Raw genomic sequence first — 15,647 nt, forward strand, 5'->3', positions numbered from 1 at the left:
TAATGGACCCTCCTATAGTCTGTTATAGACTTGGCAACTTTCATAATATATTGGCATGTAATTACTGAGAATCCAAGTATTTGGTGGAGTTCAAACATTTCCTCATACTAGGACTACAAGGATATTATGGGGCCTTTGGCTAACATGTCCTGCAGCTAAGATTTTAGATGGGTGGGGAATATAGCTCAAGTTGTAGCCAGGCTTGGTACCACAGGCTTTTAACCCCAGTACTCCAGAGGCAGAGGTAGGTAGGTTTCTATGAGTCTGGGCCCAGCTGAGTCTACATAGTAAGTTCCAGGTCAGCCAGAGTTACATAGTGAAACCCTGACTTAATTAATAATAATAATGACAATAATTTGCATATAAAACATAATAGCACTGTTCTCAAAGTAGTCTTCAGTAGGTTTTTTCACTTCAGTTCATGCTTTCGATCCTTAACTTGATTTTACTTGATGAAGACCTTGAAAATCAAACATTGAGAAAGGATTATGACAAAACCTTTAAGAAGTACCAAGGACTTGTGGTAAAACAAGAGCAGCTATTGAGAGGTGAGCTCCTGATCACTTCCTGTAACCTGACACTCAGAAACTAATGTAAAATTATTTTAGCTTTCAAATGCTGTTTCTAAGATTTGTTGAATAATAAGAGACTTTAATATTATATGCCTTTGCTGTCACTTAAGATGCAGAGACTTATGATTTAGTTAGAATGGCATTGGTCCTTTGGATTTGGGATTATTTCATTGCTGATGTGGTGACCTTTGTACATGGAAATCTTTGTCCGTGGATCCGTTTTTATTCCCTGATAGTTCTTAGCTTTTCTAACTACCCTGAATTTTTCGAGTTTTGCTGTTGTTCTGTTTGGTTTGCATTTGCCAAGGACTGTACTGCTAGGCAGGCATCCTTCTGCTGAGCCCTGCCTCCCAGCCTGTTTTAAAGACCTAATAGTTAAGTTCAGCCTATTGGAGAAGAAGCCAGCACCTTTTCAGTGCTCAGTTTTTAAAAAGACCTGAATATAGCAATTTTGACCTGGGTCAGCATATAAGCCAAAATACATTAGATCTTTAAAAATAGTTTTGTTAGAATTTAAAAACACTAAGTTTTTTTTAAAAAACATGTAAAATAGTAAGCTCTATTCTTAACCAAAATACTTCATTTATGCAAATATTTTATGTTCTGTTCACCCAGTTTTATTGAGAGATAATTGATAGGAGTAAACATAATTTGGTATATTTTAATTTATGCAAATAATTACTAGACTGTGTATATCTGTTGTCATTCTGTCATTTTTTTCTTCTCCCTCCATCTCTAGTAATTTTGAGGAATAAGTAGAATTATACAGTATCATGTTTGGTCAGAATAAGGATACATCCATGTTGTTGGAGTGTCTTAGTCGGGGTTTCTATTCCTGCACAAACATCATGACCAAGAAGCAAGTTGGGGAGGAAAGGGTTTATTCTGCTTACACTTTCACATTGCTGTTCATCACCAAAGGAAGTCAGGACTGGAACTCAAGCAGGTCAGGAAGCAGGAGCTGACGCAGAGGCCATGGAGGGATGTTCCTTACTGGCTTGCTTTTTCCTGGCTTGCTCAGCCTGCTCTCTTATAGAACCCAAGACTTCCAGCCCAGGGATGGCACCACCCACAAGAGGCCCTACCCCCTTGATCACTAATTGAGAAAGTGCCCCACAGCTGGATCTCATGGAGGCACTTCCCCAGCTGAAGCTCCCTTCTCTGTGATAACTCCAGCCTGTGTCAAGTTGACACAAAACCAGCCAGTACATGGAGTTATCAGTATTTTTTCTTTTAATTATTCGTATGTGATAATTTTCCATATTCTCTTTTGGATTCTTTCTAGTTTTTGGCAGTTGCTTTGCTGTGCTCCTTTGAGTATTCATCTATAGGCCTTGTGTGGACAGATATCATTTCATGTTTATATCCTCAGCTACATAGAAGACTACCACTACACAGAAGTATTCTCCCTGCAGCCCTCCTATCCGATTGCTCCCACCAGGAGTGGATAAAAGTCCTAAGTTACTGAAAAAGATGGATTGGAGCTGGGTGGTAGCACACATCTTTAGTCCCAGTACTCCGGAGGCAGAGGCAGGCTGACCTCTGAGTTCAAGGCTAGCCTGGTCTACAGAGGGAGTTCCAGGACACCCAGGGCTACACAGAGAAACCCTATCTTTAAAAAAAGAAAGAAAAGGAGAAAGACTGATATGATCAATATTATTAACTTTAGTTAGCTTATAATTTAATATACTTGTAGTTTTGATTTGAATGTCTCAGCCCACTCATTAGGTTGAAAGTTTCTTCATATATCAATCTGCATTTCTTTTGTTAAAATCTCATTTCATGTATTTTATTTATTTCTTAGTGGGATTATTTTGTATACATACATCTATATGTATGTATATATATTATGATTGCATGTGTGTGTGATATGCTTTATATAACCTTTACAAAATATATGATTTGTTCACAAAGACTTGCAGTCTGGTTATATCTTTTCACTCACTAATAATGTCTTTTGAGGATCAGAATTTCTAGTCTTTATGAATTATAATTTGGCCTTTATGGATCATTGTTTTGGTGCTGTATCTATACTATCTTCCCTAACTGGAGTTCACAGGGATTTTTTGCTGTGTTTTTATTCTAGAAGCTCCATCATTTCAGGGTTTGTAGTAAAATCAGTGATTCATTTTGAATACATTTGAATGAGTTTTTTTTTTTCATGTGACTATGTTGCTATTCATGCACTACTTATTTCAAAGATGGAATTGGTTTCTGCCTTTGCCAGAAAGTCACTCTTCCATGTATGTGTATGTCTGTTTTGCACTCTGTCTTCGTCTTCCTATCACTTTTGTGTGATTTTTGCTGGTAGACAGCGTTCTGATTATAGAAAAGGTTTTCTATCATTTTAAGTTTAAAACAGAAAAAAAGAGACTTACTCAAAGTGGTCACATGGGGAAGAGGATCAAAGAGATACAGAGAAACCCTCAAGTATGTCTTTGGAATTCTGAAGTGAAATTTAAATTCAAATAGAGAGTCAAGGAGATGCATATCTAAGCAGTCCTGGTCAAGATGTGGTCCTGCCCACTATTGTCCTGTCTTGGCTTCAGTCTCACCATGTAAGTGGTCTGACAAGTAGTTAGAACTATATGAAGTCTCTTTCAGGGACACAAAGTTTCCCTCTGGCTGATTAATGCCTTTTCCTTCTCTCAGCATGAGTTTCCTGAAGAAGTTCCCATTTCTTCAGGGTTCGTTGTTTCAGGGGTCTGCTTGTGTTTCTTCAGAATGTCATCATTTCTACCAGACTTCTGATATTTCCCACTCATGTTTTAGCACCTCAGTATTGATGTGAAACATTTCCATGTCTGAAACAAATATAATATACAAAATACATATAATGGCCAAGGTTAGGGCACACTTTGTTAGTGCCAGGAACCTATGCAAGAGAACCATATTTTATAACCTCTTGGCATTTAGTCACTTTTGGAAGGGCTGGCACAAGTAAATTTGTCTTGTTGGTTTGAGAAACATCTCATCATAAAGTCTAGGCTGGCCTTAGAATTATTGTCTTCCTGGTTCAGTCTTCCTAGTGCTAAGGTGCCCACCATAACTATTTCAGTTCTGAAAGTCCCCTTCCTACCCTACCCTCCTTGTCTCCCAGTACTTTCTGAAGACATTGTTGATTAACCATCTGGTGGTTTGTTCTCCATTGTCCCACAGTGCTGGGGAAAGATTCATCCTGCTTGCTCTGGGTTGGCCCCACACTCGGGAAGAAGGGAAGTCACAGTTGGAGCTAGAGCCCTAAGCCCTTCAGGACTAATGTAACCAGTGGGATATAGATCGAGTTTACATAGGGGCCATTCTGCTTGTCTTGTGGGAAGTATCCTAGCATCTCAGAATGTTCAGGTTTCTTCGTCAGAGCTGTACGTGTGTAGACTGTTAACAGCTTACCTATAAGACTGTATGAAAACACTACTAAGTAATACACAACAGCTGGAAGGCTTTACAAACACAACAATACAAAGAAAACTATTGAAAAATAAGTAACTTAGTACAAGCTTACAAATATCTAATGCTTCTCAATCTTTAAAAGGCTTGCATAGTATGAGTTGTCTCACTTTCTCATACAGGACCTTCCTTGTGGCTTCAGAATTAGCTCAGGCTATTCATCCTGGCTGGTTGTGCTGCTAGCTCAAGGTGGCTTCTGGCTGGCTAAGGCCAGGGTTGCTGTCACTCCTTTAGCCACAGCTGGTCGCTGGAAATGCATTGTGCCGAGCAATAATTCTTAGCCACTTTGCATGTATGAACTTCGAATGTTCTTTAACTCTGTTAATTTTGCATAACATGTAAACTTTAGATACACAACTGTACATGTTTCTAGTCAGATGCATTGTACATGAAATACACTAACACCATTTAAAGCCTGTAACGCAAGCTCATCGGTTTTTTAAATTTTTATTAGAGTTTAATTTGCTCTGTTTTGTTGTTTTAAGATGGAAGCTGAGGTCACTTGTCTAAGAGTTTGGTTTAGAACACAAATGTTCCCACTGACTGCAACCCACATATTTTCATGTTTTTTATTCATTACTTTATTTAGCTAAGATTAATTTCCATTTCCCTTTTTTTAACTCAAAAGTTATTTACACTGCAGTCATTTTGTTCCAGAAAAGTGGGGATTTTCCAGAGATCTTAGCGTCATTGATATTTCCTCTTGTGTGTTTAATTTCAGATGATTTATGATTTTGTCTTCACAGTTACTAATCTTTTCTTCTCTAAGTCCCTGGCAGTGTGTTTATATTCAATTTCATTGCTAAGAACTTTTAGGCTTTTTTATTTTTATTTTTTTGTCTCCCACATGTCTCCCTAACTTTTCCTGCTTTTGGGTTGTATCTCCTGTCCCTTTAAATGGCCCGATAATCTTTGATTGTCTGCCAGATAGTATGAAATGTACATTATTTCCTTTTTCATATAAATGGTCTTTTATTATGGGATGCTGGAGAGATGGCTCATCAATTTTGAGTGCTTGTTGCTCTTACAGAGGACTAGGGTTCATTTTCAGCACAGAGATTAGTTAGGTCACATCTACCTCAGTTTTGAGCGATCTAGTTAGTACGCTCTTCTAGCCTCATGAGCACTATATACATGTGAGCACACAGACAAGCAGGTACACATCCAAGCAGAAAAATGAATTAATTGAGTACTCAATTAATTAATAAATTAATAAGTATTCTTGAGTTTTGTTCTAGGAAATAGTTTAGTTACCTGGAAAAACTTTGACCCTTTTATGTCTTGATCTTGATTTGTGAATATTAGCAGCCGTTAGCCTAAATTTCTCTACTACCAAAGTAGGACACTCAGAGAATTCCTCAATCACCTATACATGGCAAAATTTCCAATGTGAGCTATTTCAAGTTTCTTGTGGAACATCATGTGCTTTTTCTTCTAATCCTTTTTTGTTGTTGTTGTTCTGTCCCTGGGCTCAGCTGGATCCTAAATATACTTGTGTCCAAGTGTACCCTACTCTATACACAAGGGAGTTTATGGAACTCCAGACTTCTCTCGGTATAGCTCTCCCTTCTCCAGTGCTCTTCTCTGAGATTTTGGCTTCCAGCAGGCCTTCAGTCCATCTCTGTTGCTTGAGATTTGTCAGGTTCTGCCTGGGTTCTTCCTTGTGTGGTAAGGTGGAAACTTTGCCCAGGCAGCCTTCTAGGCAGTCACATAGCTATTTCCTTTTTTTCTTAACTCCCAGAGATTATGACAATTCATTGTTTGATGTCTAGTATTGTGAAATCCTTAGTTTGTGTATTTTAATCTTTTATTTTGTACAACGAATCTCTACTGTAATGATGTTCAAAGTGGCGTTCTTTAAATTATTCTCACACAGTTCTGAAGCCTAGAAGGCCAAAATTACAGTGATATCAGGACCATGTTTCTTCTTTGGCTCTAGAGAATAATTACTACTTTTTTGTCATTTGGTATCTCTCAGCTGTCTAATACTTTGCTTGTTTGTTACAAATCACTCCCAACTGTTTACATTTCAACCAGGGCTTCAGTTACTAGATGAATTGATTATTAACCTCTCTCCTAATTAACTACTGCATTAGCTTATCTACTACAGTACCAAAGACTGTGTTTCTAAATAAAGCTCATGGCTGAGGTCCTGTTAAATTTTAGATATAGTGATCAAATCACTACATCTACTTTGGCTATACACAGAAGGCTTCTGTATGCTTCTAACACAGCTTATACGTATGTCTTCTTGTATTATCATCTCTCATGAAAGCTCTCAGCAGGATGCAGCAGCATCAATAACTGAGCTTAAGACTGCTGGGCTTGTGCTTTCATTTACTTCTGCTGCCTCCTACCTGTGTAGATAGGGCAAGTTACTTAAGTTATGTATGCCAGTTTTTCTGTCTGTAAGATGTTTCTGGTATATTGCTTATAAATATTTTAGAGTTATTTATTTTTGTTGAGTAGCCCAATAGCTGTCATACATGCAAGTATAATTTACCTTTCTATGGCAAATTGTGCTAAATAAATATTTATCAACTTGTACTAAGTATGCAGACATATATTTGCATATATTTCCATCTTCTTTACATTAAGATTTCAAGGTGGATATTAAGAATGTGTTAAAAGAAGGCTTGGGAAGTGATGTATGCCATGACTCTAGCATTGGGGTAGCTTAGATGGGAGGATCACAAATTCACAGTCAGCCCGAGCTTATGGTCAACTCCTGTCTAAACAGACAAAAACCATTAAATGAAATGCCAGAAACAGTAACATCAAGGCATTAAAGAAGACAAAAAAGATTATATTTCATCAATGACCTACATAATTTTGACAAAAAAAAACCCAAAACAAAACTTTTTTTTTTTAAGCCACACTGTGAAACTTCCTATCAAGACAGAATGTAACGTATGACCTAGCATACAATTCTCCCCTTCAGAAACGAAGAGTCTTGATTTTTGTGTGGAACCGATATCTTTATTACAGGTGTCTAGAGGTCATTTCATTTAAACTAGTGGAGTCTGTCCTTATCCCCATCCAGCATAACAGTTGTCAGGAGCCTTCTAGGACAGGCTAACCCTACCAGGTGTCCTTGCTGGAGGTGGCCCACCATTTTTGCATGGCCTTAGATGGGTGAGCTCTGAAAGCAAGGTCCGAAGAGACTTCTTCTCAGGATGGCTTCCTGCAGCTGATGTGCCTTTCCTCTCACTCTGACATAGGCCACTGACTCCTGAGCATTAGCCCACCCTATCGGGTAGACTTCCTGCAGATCAGCATGAAGATGAGCTTTCATGAACTAATGCTGTTTAGATGAATTAATGGTTTTATAAAATTCTGATTTGATTCAAATAATCTTAGGAAGAAAGTTTTAAAAGATTGTTTTAGTTGTTACCTAGAAAGATGTAATAAAGTTAAAATCAAGAATAGAACATCCCCACTCCTCATGATAAGAGTAAAGGCTATAAAATAAGGAATACAATGAGCTGTCACGATTACACTAAAGAGATATAGACTTGGGACAAGTTTGTATTCAAAGAAAAGTAGTCAGGTCCACGGGTGAGCCACAGGTGTGACTATGATGAGGACTCAGGAGCCTCTCAGCTGGCCAGGGAGAAGGGAGCACTAACAATTAAGCTTTCTATCTTTTCTTTTTTAACCCCCTGATGCTAGCAGAAAGAGTTTATTATCATAATTCAATGGCTTTTTTTCCTTAGAATAGCAAAAAGGCAGATATTATAGACAGAATTGCCAAAGATAAGTAAAGTTTGGCCTCGCCACTGTCTCCATACCCTGGGCTGCCTTCCTCAAAAACCTGGTGCTGTGGCAAGGCAAGAAACATTGAGTTGTGTTTCTTAACTCGTGCAGTGACTAACAGAAAATGGATTTGAATATAAGAAATAGATGCTTTTGTGTCCTCATATGTCTCAAATTACCCCTAGTGACAGCGTGTCTCACAGCAGCTACTGGAGACTAAAATTTTGTGTATTGATATCTTTCTTTTTTTGTTTTTTTTTTTGTATGTACAAAATTATTTCCCCTGTCTGTTGTTATACGTCTATTATATACCATTAATTGCCACTTAATTACTACTAAGCTCTAAGCTCATGGAGAATGTGAGCCATTATGTGTATTTTTATGGTCTTAGCTTCATAAGAATATAATAATGCTCATAGAACACGTGACAGGCAAGCAGAAATGAGGCTCCTGGGGGAGGAACAGCACAACAGGGGTTTGGGATGGAGTAGAGGGAGGAGGAACAAAACCAAAGGACATTTGAAAAGGCACAGTGAAGTTTAATATATTGTGCTAACTAAAAATGTAATAAAATAGAATAGGTAGAGGAGTATGATTCTCTGTGTTATATAATATCTATGTCTCATTTGAGAAAGCTTGAACATTTTAATTATGTTAAAAATTTTAAATAATACGGAACCTTTTAGATCTGTGTTTATGACCTTGGTAAGTACAACTGATTTACAATCATTGATTCCATATGCCATTTCATTCAGCTCTGGTGTATTTTCATTTCCTAGTTGCTCTCTATTTGCTTCTGAATCTTGCTGAGGACACACGTACAGAACTGAAGATGAGGAACAAGAATATCGTTCACATGTTGGTGAAGGCTCTCGATCGGGACAATTTTGAGCTGCTCATTCTAGTCGTGTCATTCTTAAAGAAACTCAGTATTTTTATGGAGAATAAAAATGACATGGTAATGTACAAAGCTTCTTCAAGTAGTCCACATTGGCTATTTTAAAGTTAAGATATTCTGATAAAACATAAATACCTTCTACCTCTACTAAGGTGATTGTGAATATTTTATAATTGTTACTTGAACTGTTTTCCTTCTTGTGCTTCTGATTTTGGTATATTTACTAAATGCTTATAATTATGATCATCCTGAAGTAGTTAACATATCAGAAAGTTCTAGACATTCATATTATATTTACATTTAATTTCCAATAATATCATAGAATTGGAAGGCAGAAAACAGCTCAGCTCATCAAATATCATTTTTATTGAGGAAGAAAAAATGAGGCTCAGCAAAGTTAATTACTCATCCAGAGTTAAGTTTGTGAGAAGTCAGACCTTTACTTTAGACATATGTGCTACAGGCTTCCATGGGAGAAATGCCCTTAAGTGACAGCATCTTATGAAACTAGTGCTTTCAGAACTCAGCTAGACTGTACATTTAATCACTCTGACTTTACCCTGAGATAGCAAAGGATCACAGACAGCAAGAACTGTCCTAAAACGCATCTCTAAATTCAGCTTTGTAGGTTTGGGGTTTTCTGCTCCTGAGAGAAAGAGAACTTAATCTTTATTTTTATCATTGTTGTTTAGTTGGTTGGGGTTTTTGTTTAGTTGGGAGTCTTTTGAGACAAGGTGTCATTTAGCCCAGGCTATCTTCAACCCTATGTAGCAAGGTTGGTCTTGAGCTACTTATCTTTTGCCTCCACCTCCCAAGTGCTGGGATCCCAGGTGCAAACCCTTTACCTCCATTTTCTTCTTGTTGCTTTCAAGCAAGACTAACAGCAATTTTTATAATGATTTTATTGATAATTTCATATCTTTATATACTGTTTGGATCAAATCTAACCCACATTCCTCCTGCCTCCCAATTCCTCCCCTACTCTCCAACATATTTCACTTTCCTTCCCAAATTCATAAACTCGTTTATTTTTTGTTTTATTTAACTCACTGAGTGTCTTTAGTGCTGCCTGTATGTTCATCGTATAGGGTGATTTACTGGAGCATGTGTGAGCTCTCAGCCTACATCTCCTAAGAAAACTGAATCTCCCTCCCCAGCAGCCATCAAGTGCCAATAGAATCTGAGCTAGGAATGCAGCATAACATTAATCTCACCTTCTCCATGTATATCTTAAGGTAAACATATATATTTCTCATATTTTAAGGTAAATTTCATTTTTACCTTAAAAATCATTTTAATTCATGCTTTAAATTATATAATAGTTATTATAGAATAGATATATAATAATATATTAACCTGGCATCTCATTTATACACTATAAGAGTACATCATATTAACATGTAATTTTAAGAGCAACTGTAAAAAAGATGGACATTATATGGGTTTGCTTATTGTTTTTACTAATGATTTAATTTTAGTATGTATTTTGGATGCAAAGCTTTTGTCACATATAGGTTTTCATGTGTTTTATTATTTTCTGTAGCTTATCCTTTTCATTCTCCCATAAAGAGCAAAGGTTTTAATTTGGTGAACTCCAGCATATAAAAAATGCCTTTAGCAGGTTGTGGTCTGGTGTCATATTGAAGCATTCTTCATTAACTCAAAAAAGCTTCCTTCAAGAAGTTTTGTAGGATTTGCTGTTGTTTTAGTCCAGTTATTTTATTCTGAGTTAACTTAAAAGATGATATGAGTACAGATCAAGATGTACTTTGGGGGTTAAGAATACATGCTGTTGTTGCATTGGACTATCATTCTATTGCCAGCATTCATAGTAAGCAGCTCACAACCCCCTGATGCTCCAGTTCCAGGAGATCGGACATCCCCTTTGGGCATCTGCATGCATTTCATGCTTATACAGACTAGCAGGCAGACATTCACATGTACATAAAGTCTTTACAAAAAGATTTGCTTATGAATATTGATGTCTCCTTTGGTTTTGTTACAGATCTATTGGTGTTTGTTTGTTTGTTTTTCCTTTTGTCTTTTTTATTAGATATTTTCTTTATTTACATTTCAAATGTTCTCCCTTTTCCTGATTTCCCCTCCAAAAAAAAAAAAAAAATGTTCCCTCCCTCCTCCCCCTGCTCACCAGCCCACCCTCTCCTGCTTTCTGGCCCTGGCATTCCCCTACACTGGGGCATAGAGCCTTCACAGGACCAAGGGCCTCTCCTCCCATTGATGACTAACTAGGCCATCCTCTGCTATGCACATGCATCTGGGAGCCATGAGTCCCACCATGTGTACTCTTTGGTTAGTGGTTTAGTCCCTGGGAGCTCTGGAGGTACTGGTTAATTCATATTGTTGTTCCTCCTATGGGGCTGCAAACACCTTCAGCTCCTTGGGTCTTTTCTTTAGCTCCTCCATTGGGGACTTTGTGCAGAGTGCAATGGATGGCTGTGAACCTCTACTTCTGTATTAGTTGGGCACTGACAGAGCCTCTCAGGAGACAGCTATATCAGGCTCCTGACAGCCAGCACTTGCTGGCATCCACAATACTATCTGAGTTTGGTGATTGTATATGGGAAGGATCCCCAGGTGGGCAGTCTCTGGATTGTCTTTCCTTCAATCTCTGCTCCACACTTTGTCTCTGCAACTCCTTCCATAGGTATTTTGTTCCCCCTTCTAAGAAGACCACACTTTGGTCTTCCTTCTTCTTGAGTTTCTTGTGGTTTGTGGATTGTATCTGTTAAAAGATGGGTTTTTATCGTTAAATTGCCTTTCATTCATTATGAAATAGTCTTTATTTGCTTTTATTTTTCCGTTATTTAAAACCATAATTGGCTAGGGGCGTAGCTTCATGACAGGAGTACTTGGGTTTGTTTTTTCAAGATGATGAAAAGAAAAAAAAGTCTTTATTCATTGGTTGTGGTGGGTCGTATTAGTCCCTCTAAGCACAATATGCTGATTCCTAATCTAAAATTTTAGCTACTTCTTGCAGTCTGGTGGTCTGTCCCAATTTTAATAAGATTTCAAAATATTATCTTGAATTAAGCCTAAAAAATTTGATGTTTTACCTTTAGTTTCCCAGGCTAGTATTTGCATTTACTAGTCTTCATTAATGGCATAGATAGGCTTCCTTATTAACCATGTAGATAAAGGGCCTGAGGCCTAGTTTCTTAAGACCTTACAATGCTGGTCTTTGGCTATCATCTGGAACATTAGACTTCAGAGGGGTCCCATGCCAAAGACCTATGACCACTTGGATTTACATTTGCAAAGAAAAATCTGCTTCGTATAAAATAATCTTGACTTCCCTACCTAAGTGTTAAATCCCTCCATAATCTGCCTAGGATTTATCTTTAAGTTTCTGCTAATCTCTATATACTTTATCCTGTGGTCATAACCAAGCAATTGTAATTCCCTAAATAAGGTTTGCCTATGGGCTTCTTTCATTCTGTACTAGCAGTGCTTTTCTTAACCAGAAAAATAATTTATATTCATTAAAACTTTGTTCTGAAATTGAAGTCTTCTCTCCTTGATGTGTTAATGACTCCTTCCAGAGCACTTCTGGGCATCAGTCTCTTTGTTTATTGTTTATTGCATTGTATTTTTGTTACTTGTCTTCCTTGTCCACTCTTTTTAGACCGAGGCAGTCTTGAAAGGCAAATGAAACCTTGTCTGTTCTTGTAGGCGGCCTGGAATGTAATGGGTGGTGTCCAGTTCTGCAAGCTTTTCAAGAATCGATGCTGTTTGTTTTCCAGTTGATGGCAACAAAATGAGGGAAGAGAGTGGATGATGTAGGAGTGTGAGGAGAAGTTTGATTTTAATATAAAAACATTTGCGTTATAGGTTGAAATGAGAATATAAGCTAATTCATACTTATGAAATAGTTATATATTCAAATAGAAACAGGCTATGTTGTGACCTTTTATATCTTATTTTGTAATCTAATGCAAATATTTTTTCACTATAGGTGGAGATGGATATTGTTGAAAAACTGGTAAAGATGATACCCTGTGAGCATGAAGATCTCCTGAATATCACCCTCCGGCTCCTCTTAAACCTCTCATTTGACACAGGCCTGAGAAACAAGATGGTACAAGTCGGACTTCTCCCAAAGCTCACTGCACTCCTGGGTATGCTTTAACATTGATGATGCTGTTTCTTGGCATTTGCTCCATTATTGAAAAGTTCAACCTAGTGTAAAAAGGATGTCTATGCAAAAATCACCCTTTATAAGTTCTTCTAACTGAAAATTGAAGAGTAAAAAAATAAGCATATTAATAAAATATGACCTATCCCAGGATTTCCTAGTTGTAGAATGAGCTGGAATACCTTAAACACTTAGACTTCATTATTCCTTTGTATGGTTTTAATGTAAATGCCCCTCCCAGACTCATGTGTTCTAACATTTAGTGCCCTGGCACCATTTTGGGGGTGGGGGGTGGGGGCCCTAGGAGGTGGAGCCTTGCTGGAGGAAGCTGCCACTGGGGGCAGATCTGAGGATGTAAAGCCCAGCTCCACTTCCCACTCACTCTGTGCTTCCTGACCCTGCTGCCCTGCCTGACTTTTTAAAGAAATATCTGCTGAGGTCTGTTTCATACTTTTAATTGTATTATTTTACTAACTCCTACTGAAATTTTAGAGTCCCTTCTATGTTCTGGATTTTAACCGGCTATCAAACAGAAGGTTTATAATTTTCTTTCGGTTCTGTAGCTCCTCTTTACTCTGCCATTGCCTTTGTTCTGTAAACTTTGGGCCTTCTATATCACTACGCACTTTGGCTTTGTTCCCTACCTTTTCCAAAAGTTCATATTCCACTAGTATGTCTTGAAACATTTCTCAGGTAGTTTTGTCCAATAGTATCATAGTTACAGGTCTTATACTTAAGGCTTTAATGCATTTTAAGTTGATTTTGAGTACAATGACTAAAAATGTGTAGTGCCTTCTACATGTATATGATGTTCTTGCTAGTGCCATTTGTTGTGGAGCTAGTTTTTATGTAATGCCTGCGCTCAGCACCTTTTGTTGGGAATCATGATAGATGCATGGTTTGCTCTTAACTCCTCTCTTCTGCTCTAAATTTCTGTCTTTTTTGTTTTTTATTCCAGCACCTACACTCTCAAGTTACTGTACCTGATAGGTTTTGAAAGCAAGTAATGTCTCTTGCTTTTTATTTCCTCAAAATTGCTTTGACTGACCAGTATGTTGTGATTTCATACGAACTTTAGTATTATTTTTATTAGTTCTATGGAGAATGTCATTGATATTTTGATAATGATTATGCTGAATCTGTAAATTTAGGTAACATGGATAATTAATAATATTTATTTTTCCATTTCATGAAACACCTAGCTGTTGTGGATTCAGTATTTTATCTGGGCTTGTATGTGGCTTTCATTATCTTTAGGTACATTGCTTCAACACGCAAGTTACTCAGTCTTCTTCTCCGAAGGGATATTTTATTCCGTTAAGTGTTTTGACTTGGTTTGGGTTTTGTCTAATGAAATGATGGATTTACTCATTGTTTATGTGGTATTGATCTTTTATTGATTTGTGTGCATTGAACCATCCTTTCATTTCTGACACAAATATCAGGTGATGGTGATGAATGTTATTTATGTGCTAGTGAATTATCTTTATCTGTGTTCATTAGGATTATTAATCAGGAGTTTTTTGTTGTTGTTTTAATATTGTGTTTATCAAGTACTCAACTCAAGGCAACATTGGATTTCCATTTCTGTTTTTCTTGTTGCTTTGTTTGTTTTAATAGCTTGGAAGGAATTGGTTTGAGTTCTCTAAATGTTGGTCATGTTCAGCAGTGAAGCCATATGATCCTGGGCTTTGTTGATAGGAAAAAAAGTATTATTCCTTAATTGATTCTAATTATTAGTCTGTTCAGAATTTCTTTGTCTTCATGATTTAATTTAGATAAGACATACATGTCCAGGAATGTATCCGTTGCTTTTCAGTTACCAAATTTGTTGACATATAGTTCATACAGATATAACAATTCCTTGTATTTCTTTGTTGCAGTTACAATAGTTTCTCTTCTGTCTTTAATTCTGCTTAAATCTTCTCTCCCTTTTTCTTGGCCTAGCTAGAGGATGTAAATTTTGTTTTTCTTTTCACAAAGCCAATTCATAATTATGTTGACCCCTTATATTTTTTAATCTGTTATTTCATTTATTTCTGAAGTGATGATCTCTTTCAGTATTGGTTTGATTTGTTCTTATTTCTTGAATTCAGTGGTAGGTTGTTTGAGAATTACTGATATTTTTGATAGAGATATTGATTGCTATAAAATTCCCTCTTAGACTGCTTTATCTTATCCCTTAGATTCTGGTTTGTTACGTGGCTTTGCATCTTAAAAGGTTCAAGAGATTGACCTGACAAGGGCAGAGAGGTGATGGGGAAAGACACATTCACAAACACAGAAAAGCTGGCATCAGGCCTTCTGTGCAGTATCCGGGTGGGGTGAGGCATACTGAGGCTAGGGTGGACATTGCTAACACACTGGCAACATTCACACTCAGAGTACATGAAGACTTTGTCGTCTGCCTGAGCCTTGCTCACCAGGGGAAGACTTTGCCAACTTCTCGTGGGTCTGAGGCTTTGGTTCTAGACACGGCTGCCTCACGTGGACAGCACATATCCACCCAGGACTTCTTCACACAGTAGGGCTCTTTCATGCTCCACAGTGGGCTGTGATCTCATTTACATTTGGTTTGAGAATCATTTTAAATTTCCCTCTCATTTTCTTCCTTGACTCATCAGTTGATTGGATGTATATGTTAAGTTTCTATGTAATTATATGGTTTCTTGTTGTTTGTAGTTTTATTACATTGTGATTAGATAAGATGTAATTATTTTCATTTGCCTACGTTTGTTTTGTGGCCTGCCCTATATCCTGCTGTGGTGCACTCCAGGTGGCAGTGGAAAGCATATGCATTCTTTTTTTTTTTTTTTTTTTT

The 15,647-nt window shown here is 37.3% G+C and overlaps 1 protein-coding gene across 5 annotated transcripts in view; it reads left to right on the top strand.

The window, feature by feature from the left end:
- The window catches only part of Kifap3 (kinesin associated protein 3), a 130,467-nt gene that overhangs the window by 28,856 nt on the left and 85,964 nt on the right, over positions 1-15,647 (top strand). For all 5 annotated transcript variants that reach the window (XM_031387452.1, XM_031387481.1, XM_031387473.1 and 2 more), the window contains exons 8-10: positions 450-548; positions 8,555-8,733; positions 12,647-12,809. In XM_031387452.1, the coding sequence (XP_031243312.1) occupies positions 450-548; positions 8,555-8,733; positions 12,647-12,809 (441 nt within the window). The remainder of the gene's footprint in view (positions 1-449; positions 549-8,554; positions 8,734-12,646; positions 12,810-15,647) is intronic.

This window comes from Mastomys coucha, unplaced genomic scaffold, assembly GCF_008632895.1.
Source record: "Mastomys coucha isolate ucsf_1 unplaced genomic scaffold, UCSF_Mcou_1 pScaffold1, whole genome shotgun sequence".
In the NCBI taxonomy this organism is placed as follows: domain Eukaryota; kingdom Metazoa; phylum Chordata; class Mammalia; order Rodentia; family Muridae; genus Mastomys; species Mastomys coucha.